This window comes from Hyla sarda, chromosome 2 (genome assembly GCF_029499605.1).
Source record: "Hyla sarda isolate aHylSar1 chromosome 2, aHylSar1.hap1, whole genome shotgun sequence".
NCBI lineage: Eukaryota > Metazoa > Chordata > Amphibia > Anura > Hylidae > Hyla > Hyla sarda.
Window position 1 is genome coordinate 409,960,176 of NC_079190.1, and position 18,053 is coordinate 409,978,228.

The 18,053-nt window shown below is 46.8% G+C and overlaps 1 protein-coding gene across 2 annotated transcripts in view; it reads right to left on the reverse strand.

Moving 5' to 3' along the window:
* Nucleotides 1-18,052, reverse strand: part of PRKX (protein kinase cAMP-dependent X-linked catalytic subunit) — a 128,469-nt gene extending 110,417 nt beyond the window's left edge. Inside the window, exon 1 of one of the 2 annotated variants that reach the window (XM_056558846.1) lies at nt 17,112-18,052. In XM_056558846.1, coding sequence (XP_056414821.1) covers nt 17,112-17,307 — 196 coding nt within the window. In that variant the 5' untranslated portion in view covers nt 17,308-18,052. The remainder of the gene's footprint in view (nt 1-17,111) is intronic. The other variant, XM_056558847.1, reaches the window with a different exon arrangement.
* Nucleotide 18,053: the final 1 nt, after the last annotated feature.

Genomic DNA, 18,053 nt, shown 5'->3' on the forward strand with positions numbered 1-18,053 from the left:
GGGAGTGAACATGTGAAGACTTGAAGAGTACCTGTCATCAAACCATAACTCAGATTATATTCCCCAAGTACTCCTAACACCCCCTCCTGCCCTTAAAAAATGTTTCTGAGCTTTAAAAAGTTCTGTATCATACCTTTCCCCTTGCTCACTTTTTGTGAGCTCCCAACAGGAGAAAGTGGTAGTTCCCCAGCAGGCGCAATGTTCACTGAAGTCTGTGAGAGCTGTGCCTCATCATGCCCCGCCACACTTGGTCTCCTGCTAGGTCGCGAGGAGACCAAACTAACTGTTGACTTGTCCAATGTAAGAAACAACTAGGGATCGACCGCCGCTGCCCTATTGCCTCCCCCATCCCCGGTTTTATAATTACCTGTTCCCAGGGCCCGGGGTCCGTGCTATTTCTGGCTCCTGCGGCGTCGTGTGTTACGCTGTGCGCTGCGCAATGAGGAGTGACGTCCTCAATGCGACGTCTCCGTCAGTGCACACAGTGACAGCTCAGGACGCTGCCGGAGTCAGAAGTAGCGCGGACCCCGGGAACAGGTAATTATAAAACCGGGGATGGGGGAGGCAATGGGGCAGCGGCGGTGGTTGGACTAAGGATGAGGACCGGCAGGGGGAAAGAAGCGGGCGGCGGCGGTCTCTGGCGGCGGGGGGTTGGACTAAGAAGGACCCCAGGACTGGCAGGGGGAGAGAGGCGGGTGGCGGTCTCTGGCCCCGCAAAAACTGTAAGCTGCTGCAGTTCATTGATTTAAAGTGCCCGCTTTAAATCAATGATCTGCAGCCGCTTCTTCGAGGCTGGGGAGGGTGGAGAAATAGCCGATAACTTATACCGGAATATCGGTATAAGTCATCGGCTATCGGCCTGAAAGGCCACAGATTATCGGTCCTAAAAAAAAAAAAAAAAAAAAAAAAAAAAGATAATCGGTCGATCCCTAGAAACAACCTCTGTGTGGTGTCAAAAAGTATAGTAAAGCAACTTACAAGTATAATGTTATTAGCTATATTGCACAGATCTTACATTAGTAGCTGAAATATAAAAATATAATATATTTTTAACTTTTCTTCATGATGTGGTCTGGTCTTGTGAAGCGGGGGGAGCCCGGGGTGTCAGTGCTTTGTGGGGCAGCCTGACTGATCTGATAGTATGGGCGACATTAATACGTTGTAAGCCAGCATGGTGCACTACATGTTATCATGTAACGATTCCCTGCACCCTTTGTATGCCTTACCTGTGTGCCACTAAAAAACTTGGATTACAATGAGCTTTTTGGATGGGTGACCTTTCAGTTCAACCAGTGACATATTTACTTTTACTTTGTTACCATTGTCCTGTATAACTGCGGCCTATGAATTTGAGATAAATACATTTTTTCATTATCTTTAAAAGCATTCTGCCAGAAGTTCCCAATGCCATTGTTGTTAAAGATATCACATGCGTAGACCTGCAATGTCCTGAGGAATTTTTTCCCAGTTTACAGACATTTATAAAATGGTAAATTTAGAAAAACTATAAAGGGGTCTTCAGCAATCAAAAAGCCAGCCAACCCCCCGAACATGTAGTACTTGGACAGTGCGGGTTTATTCTTTGATAGGAGGGAACTTTGCTCCATTTATGAAGTCTAAAGGCCCTAATAGATCATATGGATATGGGTTGTAATAAAAGGGTACTCCGCTGCTAGACATCCTATCCCCTATTCAAAGGATAGGGGATAAGATGTCTAATCGCGAAGGTACCGCTCCGCTCGGGTTCCTGCAGCAGTGGTTGGGATGTCCCAGCAGTCACGTGATGTCACGGCCATGCCCCCTCATGACTGCTCCTCTATTTATGTCCATAGATATGAATGGATGGGGTGTGGTGTGACGTCACGATCACGGCTCCAAGCATTCTGAACAAAATGTTCAGAACGCTGGAGTACCCCTTTAATGAAACAACCCCATAATGAGACAGCAATTTTTCATTTTTGTGTTTTCATTATTTTACCTTTTCCTTTTAAAATCTATATGTCTTTCATTTACCGACCAGGATGAGGCTTGTTGTTTGAAGGACCAACTGTACTTTGTAATATTTTACCACAAAATGTACGTCACAGCCCAAAAATATGCTTGGTGCGGCAATACGCCGATATGAGCAGACACACTGCGATGTACGAGTCGCAGCGCGCATGCGCGAGTCGCGGCGCGCATGCGCAGTGTACTCGTACATCTTGGACGCTCTTGGCCTAGCTCATGGAGCGGGGGAGCGGTCGTGAGGTGTGCGTGTACACCACGCATGCGCGGCGACTCGCACATCGCTTCAGTGTGTCTGTTTGTAGCGGTGTATTACCACTCCGAGCAGGCAAATCTAAAGGCAGAATGTAGCGGTCCTTCAGCAGCCTATTGACTTCAATGGGTATCAAAATCTGCTAAAGCAAATAGGCGGAAAAGATATGCACGTGTGAACTTACCGTTAAGGAGAAGGTGCAAGCTTGAAAAAGTAAAACATTTAAAATTCCTCCATACATGCCAAAATGTTGGCACCAAATTTTAAACCATGACCCCTTCCATGCCTGCCACCGCCCTTTCCCACAAAACCAAGCACATTTATCAAAACCTGTGAAGAGGACAAGTTGACCAGTTGCTAATAACAACCAACCAGATTGTTTCTTAATTTTTTTTAAAAAGGACTCTGAAAAACAAAAGAAGCAATGTGATTAGTTGCTATGGGCAACTGGTCAGCTTTTCCTCTGCACACGTTTTAAAGGGATACTCCACTGCTAGACATCTTATCCCCTATACAAAGCATTGCGGATAAGAGGTCTGATTGCGGGGGTCTTTTCCCCTATACATCTTATCCCCTATGCTTTGCATAGGGCAGGGGTACTCAACTGGCGGACCGCGGTCCAGATCCGGACCGCGGCCACCAGTCATCTGGACCGCCCGCCGGATCTCCCCTCATTCATTTGTATAGGTGTCTTTAGACACCGATACAAATGAATAGCCGCGGTTGAACGCTGTGTCGCCTGCCCGGCACTTCTTTTGAGATGCAGGCTGCGTGATTAGCGCTTCCTGCATCATCTGGCTCTGGCATCGCTGCTTTATACAGCATACAGCTGTGGCTTTTAGGAAGTAGCGCGGCAGGCACACCTGATGCCGTGCAGAATGAATGCCGGGAGATGGGGCACAGAGGCTGCTGGGAACAGACGTGGCCCGCGCAGGCACGCACGTCGGTTCAGAAGTGAATGACAGCCCGGTACACTGGCGTCCTGTCATAGTCGTCTGTGAGTGCTTCCGACCCGCGCTACATCCCCTGCCACTGGAAGCTACTGAGCGATGCTGATCTCCTGTCAGAAAGGTGAAAAGGGGTGAGGGGTGAGAAGGGGTGAGTATGGATGAGGGGGGGTGAGTAGGGATGAGGGGGGGGTGAGAAGAGTTGAGGGGGGAGAAGGGGCACAGCGGCATCATTTATGGAGAGGGCACAGCGGCATCATTTATGGAGAGGGCACAGCGGCACCATTTATTGAGAGGGCACAGCGGCATCATTTATTGAGAGGGCGCAGCGGCATCATTCATTGTTTTATGGTACAATAAGTTGGTACAGGGCACAGTGTTTGTCAAAATTATATTTGGGGACATAGGGGGAGATTTATCAAAACCTGTGGAGAGGCAAAGTTATCCATACCAACCAATCAGCTCGCTTCTTTCATTCTTAACAAGGCCTGTGAAAAATGAAAGAAGCAATCTGATTGGTTGCTATGGGCAACTGGGCAACTTTGCCTCTCCACAGGTTTTGATAAATCTCCCCCATAGTGTGTGGCAGTAATATAACAGGGATATAGCGTGTGGCAGTACTATACCAGGGGCATACTGTGCAGTAGAAATATACCAGGGCACAGTGGGAGGTAGTAAAATATCCAGTGGTACCGCGTGCAGGCAGTAATATATGCAGGGGTATAGTATATGGCAGTATTATATTCAGGGGGTACAGTGTGTGGCAGTAATATATTTAGGGTTACAGTATGTGGCAGTTATATATTTAGGGGTACACAATGCGGCAGTATTTTATTTAGGGGTACAGTGTGGCAGTATTAAATTCAGGGGCAGTATTTTATTGTCTGCGGCAATATTATTTTCAGGGGTACAGTAGGCAGTGGTATTTTTAGAGGTACAGTATGCAGCAGCATTTTCAGAGATAGTCTGTGACAGTATTATTTTCAGGGGTACATTATGCAGCAGTATTATTTTCAGGGGTACATTATGCAGCAGTATTATTTTCAGGGGTACATTATGCAGCAGTATTTTCAGGGGTACAGTAGGCAGTGGTAAAATAGGCAGCAGTATTTTCAGAGATACAGTCTTGACAGTATTATTTTCAGGGGTGCATTATGCAGCAGTATTATTTTCAGGGTTACAGTAGGCAGCAGTATTATTTTTAGGGGTACAGTATGCGGCAGTATTATTTTCAGGGGTACAGTATACAGCAGTATTATTTGCAGGGGTACAGTAGGCAGCTGTATTATTTATAGGGGTACAGTATGCGGTAGTTTTATTTTCAGGGGTACAGTAGGCACCTGTATTATTTTTAGGGGTACAGTATGAGGCAGTATTTTCAGGGGTACAGTAGACAGCGGTATTATTTTAGGAGTACAGTATGCGGCAGTGTTATTTTCAGGGGTACAGTAGACAGTGGTATTTTTAGGGGTACAGTATGCGGCAGTATTATTTTTAGAGAGTCTGGCAGTATTATTTTCAGGGGTACAGTATGCAGAAGTGTTATTTTCAGGGGTACACTAAGCAGGGGTATTTTTAGGGGTACAGTAGGCAGCTGTATTATTTTTAGGGGTACAGTAGGCAGCTGCATTATTTTTAGGGGTACAGTATGCAGCATTATTCAGAAAACACAAGAAACAGTACATTTACATCCTCCAGAGTTCAGTAATTTTACCTATATCCTTCATGGCCCTGCGGCCACTAGGTGTAGACCAGGATTTAGCGCTTAGCTCGGACCTTTACCAGTGACAGACCTGCATGAGCGGACCCTCACTAAAAATAGTTGAGTACCCCTGATATAGGGGATAAGATGTCTAGAGGCGGAGTACCCCTTTAATAAATCTCCCTCATTATAAATAAGAAATTGTTGTGTGCCATAATTCTGGTTCATTTTGGAGCCAAAATTCTAGAACAGTCAAGGCAAGTCTGGGCCATTGGCTTTCAATGTGTAATTTTAACTCTACATGATACCCGACTGCTCGAATATTGTAATATTGTAAATATACAGAAAATATGTTACTGATAATTTACAAAACTTTTATTTTTATTTTTTACGCTTGAAACAGGTTCTGGCATGACACAAAAAGTAACTAACAGATTAGTATAGCCCTGCAGCAGTGTATGGGCATGATCCATTACAATGTATATGCAGTGCCGCGCTGGGTTCAGTTTCTGGTACATGGCACACAAAGATAAGGATCAGCATCTGCTGTTTAAATACTAGATTATGTGTTACATGTCTGTTCTCCAAATCCAGTCCTCATGAGTCACTCGCGGGCCAAGTTTTTAGGGCAGGAGATATTTAAACATATTGCTTCGTGATACACACAGCAAAGATAATTAGTGTAATGTGGAAATGTTGGCATTTTCCTGGTCACCGAGGGCTGTTGGACGGTCCCGTCTGCTTGGGAAGCTCAGACTCATCTACTAGATCGAAGCAGTTGACTATTCTTTTGACTATTTTACTCAGAGCATCCCAACTTTAACTCCTTAAAGGGGTACTCCAGTGGAAAACATTTTTTTTTTAATCAACTAGTGCCAGAAAGTTACAGATTTGTAAATTACTTCTATTAAATATGTATCCTTCCAGTACTTGTTAGCTGCTGTATACTACAGAGAAAGTTATTTTCTTTTTGGATTTTTTTTCGGTCCACAGTTCTCTCTGCTGACAACTCTGTCCATATCAGGAACTGTCCAGAACAGGAGCAAATCCCCATAGCAAACCTATGCTGCTCTGGATGATTTCTGATACAGGCAGAGGTGTCAGCAGAGAGAACTGTGGACAGAAAAAAAAAAAAAGAAATCCAAAAACAAAAGAACTTTCTCTGTAACATACAGCCACTAATAAGTACTGGAAGGATTAAGATTTTTTAATAGAAGCAATTTACAAATCTGTTTAACTTTCTGGCACCAATTGATTAAAACAAAAAAAAAAGTTTTCCACCGGTGTACCTCTTTAAGATCTAGTTAGTTATGACCCAAAAATTAAGGCCAAAAATAATTAAAGTCATTTTTAAAACTTTTTACACAAAACATATTGAAACATATTCCTAATATATTTCATCAGTCAATTATCTCTGTATTTGTGTTTTTTTGCCTTTGAAAAGCCGGCCACTAGGGGTCTCCCTTCTAGTGCTGGCTGCAGTGCAGCTGACGTCACCTCTGAATTTGGACTGATCCAAGCCGGGAATCAGTCCGAATTTAGTCAGTTACCTACTGTCTAAAGTTCGCTCCCTGCCTGTCAATCAGATCTATCTGCCGCTGGGACCCCCACGATCTCTGTGCAGCACTCGGCGTTCGTTTAGAACGCTGGGTGCAGGCGACGGGGGTGGTGACGTCACGCCAACGCCCCTCGTAACGTCACGCCATGCCCCCTCCCATTGACTTGCATTGAGGGAGGGCGTGGTGAAGTGCGCGGTAGTGACATCAACAAAATGTTCCAAACTCTGGCAGCGGAGTACCCCTTTAAGCCACTGATTGGCTGTAGTGGTGATGTAAGTATACTGTGAGGTGGTGTTAGACTAGGGTCTTCCAGGATTTTTGTGTATTTGACGGTGCTACAGGGGCTGTAAAGTTAGTGCACTTCATAATATAGTGTCTGTACCTGTGTTGAATGGCTGGTCTTGCAATTATTATGTGATATTTGCAGAGTATTGTCTCAAGCTTCTCCAGGTTGCAGTGCTACCCGAGACATCACACCACTATTCAGGTGATGAAAGGGAAAGGGAGCCTTTCTTTGCTTTAATGTGTGGAGAGACCGCTGGGGGAGGGGGAATAATTCTCCATAGGGCTGCAGGGAATTGTCCCAAGTGTGCTTCAATAAGTAGGGTGGCTGATGTGTGGGAGGAAGAAGAGTGAACAAACAAGAGATCCTGGGACTTCTAGTTGGAGGGAGGGAACTCAAACAGGAAATAGCCATTTTACAAAATAAAAAGCAGCAGCATTATGAGGAACTCAGGACAGCATCATTTAGCCCCAAGAACAGAACAGATCCTTCCTAAGCATGTTCATAACTGGGTGGCAGGTAAGTACTAAAATCACCTTACGGTGGATAACCCCTTTAAGGCTTCACACGGTACCATCATCAGATTGTGCCCGACATTACCTGCTTCACTACAACAGCCTGTGTGTCCAGCCTGGAGGGTGAGCAAAACTCGCTATGATAGGGGACAACAAGGATTGTTCTGGCATGTTGGAAGCTGTGTCCCCACACTGTGATGGTGGGGGAGCAAAGGAGGACATCCCGGTCAGGCAGTCATCTTCCACGGCCTTAGCAGGTAAAGCGGCAGTCAGGGCTCTACATATTCCAAGGGAAAGGGGGGAGGGGAATAGGGCACCCCTTGTTCTATTTGCAGGTCTTCCTCCTTCCCAACCCATGATGTACATTTATATCATAGGTCAGATGCTGAAGAATGATACGCACCCGGGAGCTGGCCCCGCGCCAAACCTGGTAGGTACTGACCGATACTTGATGGTAAATAAGGATATTATTTAACTGTTTAAATGCCGCAATTACAACATTGAAACAGTTATGGCGTGCATACATGGTGGTTCAGTGGTCCAATGGCACCATGTTTCAGTATCTGGCACCAAACATTAAATATAATTTAAAAAAAATAAGGCCACAGATCTACTTTCAATAACATAATCTAAGGCATGTGGTTTCCAACCATAGGCTTTGAGTCTCCTTGAAATATCTTTGACTTACAGTCACATGCTTCCCTCAAACAGGTCTTGTTATCGGTGCGAAAGCCGATGGACAATCACAGGTTTTAAATCTTGGTATACACTAAACATAAAAACCTACACTAAACAATGCTGCAAGGTTAAAGACTGAGAAAAAAAATCTAAAAATAATCATTTGAGTCACTCAAATGATTATATATTTTGTTCCCTCAAATCCTATATGTGTGTAGAAATGTAAAAAAAAAACACACACACACACACACACACACACACACACTTGTCCAAGGGTCTAACACGGAGCACAATCTATTTGTCCCTCATGAAAATCCACTTGTCCTGGTACACAAAATAATTCAACCAGAACAATATGTAAATAAGGACTTTATTAGTATATTTATTTTGTTTTTGCACTTTTGCTTTGCAAATTAGTATCATTATTATTATTTTTTTTTTACTTTTTAACTAATTAATTTAATTACCTGTGGTTTGGTATTTTTTTATGTTAATGCCATTGACCGTACGGGATATATAATGTTATATTTTAATAGTTTGAAAGTTTAATACACACTTGATTAGTCTCCTTAGAGGACTTTTATTAGGAATCATTAGATTCCTCATACAGATCACTGCAGTTCTATTGAACTCCATTGATCTGTGCTCATTTGGTTGAGCCTGCTCCAGGCAGGCTCAATTAAATACAGATCCACGGCAGCCATGGGATCAGAGATAAGCCCTCCAGCTAGTGGAGTTTTTTTTTTTTTTTTCCTGTAAAGGCTCTTTAAGGCTGGGTTCACATGTATGAAAATCTGCAGAATGTCCACGCGGAAAACATGGAAGGACATTCCGCACATAATAATCCAGGGTGCACTAGGACCACTCAGAAATGTGCAGTCTATGACCGCAATGCATTTCTGAGAGGAATCTGTTGAAAGAATAGACAAGTCCATTCTTTCTGTGGACTCCAGTATCGCGATTTCCGCAGCAGATATGCACAATGCACCAAATTCCCATTCAAATCAATTTTGCACAAACATTCCGCCGTGTGAACATACCCTACGTCACCAGGGCAGATTATTTGCACCAAAGCACGGGTATGCATGCCCTGAACCCCATTTACTGTGTGTTTTAGTTATCAGACATAGCTTTATGGAAAATGCTGCGGTTTATCAAAAAAGAATGCTTGTCCCAAGTACCTCTCATTTTAGGAAAAAAGGATAAATGTTACAGAGCGCACAATACTGCTAGGACCAACCTTTTAAAATGGTGACACAAACAGAAAACAGCTTGTGACGATTTCTGACCTTTCATCAGTCTTTGTGATTTATTTCTTTCATATATAAAGCCGTTTATCTGCTTTGGTGAACTGATAAACCCTAAGGCTCAAAGCTTTAAAGGGGTAACTCCACTGCCCCAGCGTTCAGAACATTTTGTTCTGGGGCAGTGGAGTACCCCTTTAACAGGCCTTTGCATGTTATATCACAAGCAATATACTATGGTATGCACATATTTCTAACCCCCCATTTACAAATACAAACACTTGCATGTAGGACACAAGATGTCGATCATTTGCATACAACCCACAAAAAGTTAAAGAATAAAATAAAAAATGCAAAATCCTGAGTCCCTGGTGGGTAAAGGTTGGTAAAAAAAAACAAAAAACCTACAAAACATCAGTCGGTGCCCTGCAAAGCCTATTGCTTAGAGCAGCGTTTCCCAAGTGGGGTCCTCAAGTCCCCCCAACAGGTCATGTTTTTAGGATGTCCTTAGTCTTTCATAGGTGATAACATTATAATCACAATTATATCACCTGAGGAAGTCCTGAAAACTTGACCTGTTACGGGGACTTGAGGACCGTGTTAGGGGAAACACTGGCTTATAGCAAGCATCTTCTTTAACAACATAGGAAAATGTGCCCCAGAATACAACATCAAGTAAGAAACGCCATCCTACAGACGTTTATGCTTTTCCTCTCTCTGTCTCTCATGTATGTATGACACATCAGAAGATCATTTTGACTGGATTTCCCATAGGAAATGAGGGATAAGCTGCTGCAAAACACCTCTGGGAGCAGTTCCCTCCGACGGGAAAAGTGATCAGACATGTTAAACTCTAACAAGATCTTTGATGTACCAGACACAAAACGCGTCATTCAGATCTGTTAAAAATGTTTTCTTATAGCGGTTAACAGTAAATCTTATTAAAACTGGCTTAAAGTGTTAAAGGGGTACTCTGCCCCTAGACATCTTATCCCCTATCCAAAGGATAGGGGATGTCTGATCGCGGGGTCCCACTGCTGGGGACCCCCACAATCTCCTGCCTGCACCCAGCATTCGTTAAGAGCGTCGGGTGCAGCGCCAGAGGCCGTGCCCCGCTTGTGACTTTATGGCCACACCCCCTCAATGCAAGTCTATGGGCAGTCATGTCCCTTTCCATAGACTTGCATTGAGGGGGCATGGCCGTGAGGTCACAAGCCTCTGCCCCACATCGCCAGTCATCCGGCACGGAGCAAAGTTTGGGATGTCTGGGGTGCTGCAGCCGAGATTGCGGGGGTCCCCGGTGACGGGACCCCCGCAATCAGACATCTTATCCCCTATCCTTTGGAAAGGGGATAAGATGTCTAGGGGCGGAGTACCCCTTTAAGGCTAGAGTTACATATATCAAGCGTCTGGCTTTGTTGAAACTGGGTGAAAATTGCCACAACTGATGACAGAAGCGCATCAGTTGGCATCCATTGTGTAACATCCGGCGTTCATTGTTTGTGATCGCCAGACAGGGGAATACAGCAAGCTGCGTTCCCCTGTCTGTGCCAATCCAACGGGTCCAATCATCCGGCATCCAAACAGACACCAAATGATTGTGAATTGTCTCATTAAAACAAATGGGATCAGTTCTTGCTTCATTTTCCCTCCGGTGCATTTTCTGCAGTGTCGGAGGGGGGAAAAAAACTGAAGCAGCATGTGTGTAAAGGAGGCCTAGGAAATCTATGGACACGGTATGACCTAAACTGGTGCTGATGATTGGTTTCTCATTCTACATTTGTAAATAAAGTATAAGCACATTCCTTTGGTAAAAGACCTCTTCACGTAAGAACAACACACCAACCTTGACAACTCACTATGTGAACGACAAGACACCACTGTGCCATTTTATTATTACGACCCACGTAATACCTCAGGATGGACCCTAGATTATCCAGTAAAGCCATAAGGAACCCTGGATTTCCAATAGTATTGGGTATTCAACCCCTGCACGTTACACAAGCATTCTTCATGTGGCGAAGGCTGTCCGGGCATGCTGGGAGTTGTAGTTTTGCAACAGCTGGAGGCACCCTGGTTGGGAAACACTGTGCTGTGGGATGGTAAACCAAAAGGAAATTGTCTGGGGCTGACTGCAGAGTCTTGGAAAGTAAAGACTGTGGTTATATAATAGTCTCTACTGTAGTTTTTACTGAACTGAAACAGAATCTGCTAAAAAGTGTGTGTCCTGACCCCGAATCACTTTGTATGACCTGTTAACAGAAAAGGCTGAAGGGAAGCAACAACTGTGTGAGTATTTCCAGCACAGGAAAGTAGAGATCACGTTCAGCCAAAGGTCTAACAACCTTGAACATATATATATCTTCACCATATACATATATCTTCACCATACCAGTGCCACCTAAAATACTACAATACTACAAAAAGGATAAGAACACATGTTGTAGATATGCTGCAGATGTTCTGCAGCAGAAAATATGCCAAAATGCAGAGGTGGATCCAACTGAAAAGGGAAAGATAATGGAAGCAGTTATACTTTCACTTCCAGCTGGATCCACTTCTGCCTTTGGCATATTTTCTGCAGCCTTTCTGCACCGTGTGTTCATACACTACAACAAAGAAAGCAGACCCAAAGAGGTAGTTACATTCGATATCTTCTTGACTAAGCAGCCTTCAAAGTCATATAGGTGCGCTAAAAAACAAATCAAAACACCATTTTTTGGATTAGATATGTGCGAGAACCACAGTCTGCATAGTACCATAAGAATCACAGATCATTATACACAGTGATGAAGTTCAATAAAAAGTTCCTTTTTCACAAAAACAACCACCATTATTACATGGTGTTGCCCCCTTTTTTTTATTTATTTTTTTGGGGGGGGGCGCATAAGTGCCCCACACAGCACTTTTTTACAGCAAAAATGCAGCGGCCAGATGTTGGCAGGGAGTCAAAAGGGAATTATGAAACGCCAAACTTACTTAAACTTTTTTGGGTTTGATGTTATTCTCCACTTTTGGGCTCACTGGAAGGTTCTTAAAAGGGGTACTCCTTTGGAAAAGATTTTTTTTCGATTTATCTCTATCTCTGAAAAAAATTCCAAGGGGAGTACCCCTTTAAGAAAGCACCAGGCTTAAACAATGGTGTTTTTTTGCCCGAAAATTTCGATGTTTCTCTCCCATAAGAAGTCTATAGGAGGAAAAAAAAAAAAAGCACCAAGAAAAATGCCATGTTGTTTTAGCATTAGCATTATTTTGGCATTTTTGCTGTGAAAAATTTTGTTTCAGGCAAAGCTTGTTCTAAGTAACCTGTCCTGCGAAACCGCTGTATGGGTCTTGCCTACCGTGCTACAGTTCAGCTTTAGGGTCCTGGCAATCTTCCTATAGCCTAGACCATCTTTATGTAGAGAAACAATTGATTTTTTTTTCCAGATCTTTAGAGTTCTTTGCCATGAGGTGCCGTGCTGAACTTCCAGTGACCAGTATTAGGCTGGGTTCACACTACGTTTTCTCCCATACTGGAGCGCATACGGCAGGGGGGAGCTAAAACCTCGCGCTCCCGTATGCATTCGTATGCGCTCCCCTGTGTCATTCATTTCAATGAGCCGGCCGGAGTGAAACGTTCGGTCGGCTCATTTTTGCGCCGTATGCGCTTTTACGACCAGACCTCAAACCGTGGTTGAAATGAATGACACACGGGAGCGCATACGAAGGCATACGGGAGCGCAAGGTTTTAGCTCCCCCCTGCCGTATGCGCTCCCGTATGGGAGAAAACATAGTGTGAACCCAGCCTTAGAGAGTGTGAGAGCGATATCAAATTTAGGACACTTGCTTTTCATTCATACAGCGTCCATTTTAGGACATCGTCAGTCATCAGCCGTAACTCCATCCCGCGTAAGGCGAAACAGCGTCCCGCCTCCTCCCTTGGACCAATCGCCGTCATCCTTCAGCCACAACTCCCTCATCCGAAACTCCCTCGCCCATCATGCCTCAGACGATTCTCCCTCAGACGAAACTTCCTGCCGCATAGCACAGCATGTATAGCAGGGACGAAACTGTGAAACTTACACGCGTACTACAGACACTACATGTGCTACAGAGTCTGTATAGCAGAGCCGACACTGAATGGCGTGTACAGCAGAACCCGTATAGCAGAGCCGACACTGAATAGCATGTACAGCAGAACCCGTATAGCAGAGCCGACACTGAATGGCGTGTACAGCAGAACCCGTATAGCAGAGAGCAGACACTGAATGGCGTGTACAGCAGAACCAGTATAGCAGAGCCGACACTGAATGGCGTGTACAGCAGAACCCGTATAGCAGAGCCGACACTGAATGGCGTGTACAGCAGAACCCGTATAGCAGAGAGCCGACACTGAATGGCGTGTACAGCAGAACCCGTATAGCAGAGCCGACACTGAATGGCGTGTACAGCAGAACCCGTATAGCAGAGAGCCGACACTGAATGGCGTGTACAGCAGAACCCGCATACCAGAGAGAAAACACTGACTCGGCTCCGCTACACGGCAGGAAAGTTATTTGTCTGAGGGATGACGGAGTTTTGGATGATGGAGGAGGGAGTTGTGGCTGATTCCTGACGGAGATGAGGTGGGACGCCGTTTCGCCTGATGACTGATGATGTCATAAAATGGACATTCACACCTGGTCTGGGCCTCAGCACTGAGACCCCCACCAACCAAGAGAACAAACCTGGAGAAGTGCACGGATTTGCTGATTACTGCCTGGCTCAAAGCGATCTTTGTCTTGCTGCTCCACAGACTTATAATAAAGCAGCAAGACAAAGATCACTACGAGCTGGATAGTAAACAGCAATGCCACACACTTCTCCCGGTCGGCAAGCACGGGGGTCCAGCCAAATCATAACTTTTGACATGCCCTTGTAACAATGGCCATTTAAATTATACTAAAACCAAATTAGAATATATATATATCTCATCTCACACGGTATTAGAAATATCTACACTCAACCAAATTTACTACAGTGACAAAAAGCAAACTCTTTCAGGTGAAGCAGGTATGGAGTCCAAATACGGTCATTTCCATTAAATACAATAAACAGATTTTTGGTCATAATTCCTTTACATTAAACAATTCACTTTAGGACCGAGTATTTGGCAGAAAACCCAGACTACACCACACTGGCTCCCAAAGCATAAGGGTCTATTCACACGGGCAGAATTCCGCCTGAAGTTAAAGCCCAATACACTTCTATGGGATTACGCGATACCGTTGACGGAAATCTGCAAGCAGAAATTCCAAAGTGTCAACAGGAGTGCGGAAACCATTAGAAGTGGATGGGGTTTTCATTTCGGGCAGAATTCCGCCATGTGAATAGACCCGCTCTCAGCTGTCAGCTGCTCGGAGAAGGTTGGGAGCCCTGGAGACGCCTATGGCTTGTATGATGGCGCTTGTTGTGACACAGGTAACTTGTGCCTGAACGCCAGGAGGAGGGTTTTGTGGTTGTGATAACAGGGATGTGTTCTTGGCACGACTGGTGTTATGTGGTTTAACTGTTTGTGGGGTTCAGGAGGCCGACTATTGGTCTGCTATTACAGGTAGGTCGGACCTTGTCTGCATTGTGAGAGACAAGTGAGGCTGAAGAGGCGGACCAGTAGTAGACGAAAAGTTTAAAAGGATAACTCCAGGATGTACAAATTATCCGGCCTATCCAGAGGATAAGTGTTATAAGTGACTGCTGGGCCCCCCGCGATCTCCCGAACAGAGCCCCGGCTCCCTGCATGTAACGGGCATTTTCTACCACTGCCGCAGCTTTGTGCTATGGTCAAAAATGCTTGTATATCCATTTGGGAGATTGCGGGGGGCAGCGGTCGGACCCCCCCATGATCTAACACTTATCCCCTATCCTTAGGATAGGGGATAATTTGTACATGCTGGAGTTCTCCTTTAAGGATGGAGCACAGAGTTAGTGTAAAAGGAGCCAGGTTGTGGCCCTAAGAGTATGTTCCCACTGCGGAATTCCATGCAGTGAACATTACCAACAGTGTCAACGGGTCTTCCGCGAGACCCATTCACACTGCGGACCTCCAGATGTTGCAAAACTACAACACCCAGCATGCCCGGACAGCCAACGGCTGTCCGGGCATGCTGGGAGTTGTAGTTTTGCAACATCTGGAGGTCCGCAGGTTGAAGACCACTGGTATTGGAGGTTATACTCACCTGTCTGCTCCGGATTGTCACCGCTGCCCTGGATGTCGCCTTCCATCGCTGTTGCTGCGTTCCCCGGGTGACCCCGACGCTCCGGCAAGGCCTCTGCTTCCCGTCGCCGCCATCACCCCGCTACGCGCGCTGCTCCTATTGGATGACGGGACAGCGTGCGCAGCGACGTGATGACGACGATGGAGAGCACTGACGATGCAGGGGATCCCGAAGAGGACGCTCCGGAGCCCCGAGGACAGGTGAGTGATCGTCAGCGGACCACACGGGGCACAGTAAATGGCTATCTGGTGGCAGCTGAAGCAGTCTGCGCTGCTGGATAGCCATTTATGCGATGGCCCCGACATACAAAAGCATCGTATGTTGATGCTGCCTTCAACATGTGATGGCCTCTGAGAGGCCATCATATGTTGAAATGATCGTGTGTCGGGGCCATCGTAGGTCGGGGGGTCATTGTACTAGTTTCCAAGTAGATCCAAAGCAACAATAAAAAAACACATAAGAACTCCCCACACAGATTAAATAATTGCTGATCCCACAGACGTCACACGTGTAAAGAGGCATCACGACTGTGGCCTAGGAGATGCAGGTTCTTGATATCGTGCTAAACATGCATGCTCAGTTTCTTTGAGTGTACACTTTAATGGAGGGAGCTTTTAAAAGGGGTACTCCACTGGCCAGAGTTCGGAACTAAATGTTCCGAACATTGTTTTTGCGCTGGTGGGGTCGGTCACGCCCAATCGTGACGTCACAGCCACACCCCTTCAATGCAAGTCTATGGGAGGGAGCGAGACCGACCCCCGCAACGTGAAAACAATGTTTGGAATGCTGGCCAGTGGAGTACCCCTTTAGGAGCTGTATAGGGGGTGGGGGGCTTTTTGTTTATAGCTAACTAATCCCTTTTGTCAGCCTTTGGCAGTCTGGGCATGCTGGGGGTTGTAGTTTTGCTAGAGACACACTGTTTGGAAAACACTGTCCAAGAAGATCAGCCTCTAAGCCTTTCAACAGCTGCAGAACAGTTTCAGATGTGGAAATACAAACAGTATCAGGAGGGAACCCAGGGAAACGTCATGGAATCAATGGTCAATATTCTGGAAACACTCCATCCCTCAGAAAACAACAATACTCCAAACCAATTGACTGGCAGGGGGCACTCCGACACTATGGCTGGCAGGGGGCACTGTGGCTGGCAGGGGGCACTCCGACACTATGGCTGGCAGGGGGCACTGTGGCTGGCAGGGGGCACTGTGGCTGGCAGGGGGCACTGTGGCTGGCAGGGGGCACTGTGGCTGGCAGGGGGCACTCTGACACTATGGCTGGCAGGGGGCACTGTGGCTGGCAGGGGGCACTATGGCTGGCAGGGGGCACTATGGCTGGCAGGGGGCACTATGGCTGGCAGGGGGCACTATGGCTGGCAGGGGGCACTATGGCTGGCAGGGGGCACTCCGACACTATGGCTGGCAGGGGGCACTGTGGCTGGCAGGGGGCACTGTGGCTGGCAGGGGGCACTGTGGCTGGCAGGGGGCACTCCGACACTATGGCTGGCAGGGGGCACTATGACTGGCAGGGGGCACTATGACTGGCAGGGGGCACTATGACTGGCAGGGGGCACTATGACACTATGGCTGGCAGGGGGCACTATGCCAGCTCTCCCTCCATAAGTGAGTAGTCCTGGAGGTCCATCAGATCACATGACAATATGTCTACAATACAATAGATCGGGACAACTCACCCACAGTGGCCACAGTGTCAAAGTCATCCAACTTGTACTGATGCTGGAACTCGGGGCAGGGAGGGGAGCTGTGCCCACACACAGTCAGTCCAAGGCACCCGGGGCTCGGGCTGGCGACCCCCCCATCACTGCTGCCCTTGCTGGCACTTCTGGAACCTGCTCTGGCTTTCACGGATCCGGTCGCTGCTGCCTCCATCGGAGCCCGATGTTCGATTAGCCGATATCCAAGGACTGTGCGATGAGTGAGGCTGCACTTCTCCTATGTGCAGGTGAGGGGCACCATGTATTGCCACCTGATCGCTGTAACCTGAGCCGGGCACGGGGAGAAGCCACTTGAGCTGCACCAGCAGGGGCAGTACGGGGGGCAGCACTCTCCTCACTGGGCAGACGGGAGTAGCCCCGGGGACGGGCAGGTGGCACTGCCGGCAGTCATCAGTCTGGACCTGTCAGCCGTCATTGTGTCTGGAGCCTGGCACTGCCACACTGGTGGATGCAGGTAGCAGATCTAGACAATGGCACTGCCCATAATACAGTTCACAAGTGACCCGGAGCTTGGGGCAGCCCGCTGTTACCCGGCCTCTGCCCCGCTGGCTGACGTGTGACCCACCAATAGGGAAGAAGTCTCCTTTCTCCGGGGTTCGCCTCCCGTCAGTGCCCTGAGTTGGCAGCCGTGCCCGTCTCCTGGCCCCGCACACACAGGCAGCTTTGTATGGCGGTAGTCCGGACAGTAGTAGTGAGAGGTTGTGCCACTTTCTGTGTCCGCTTCACCACATTGCCGCCGACTCCTCCCCTTCCCTGCAGATTCAAACTGCAGCGTATTCACACAAGGAAAGCGTCCAGAAGAGGCGGAGCCTATCCGGTTGACCCCGCCCATATCCTCAAGTAACAAGGCGTGTCGCTATGTCTCCGCGCCGTCAATCTGATACAAGACCCGCCCACACC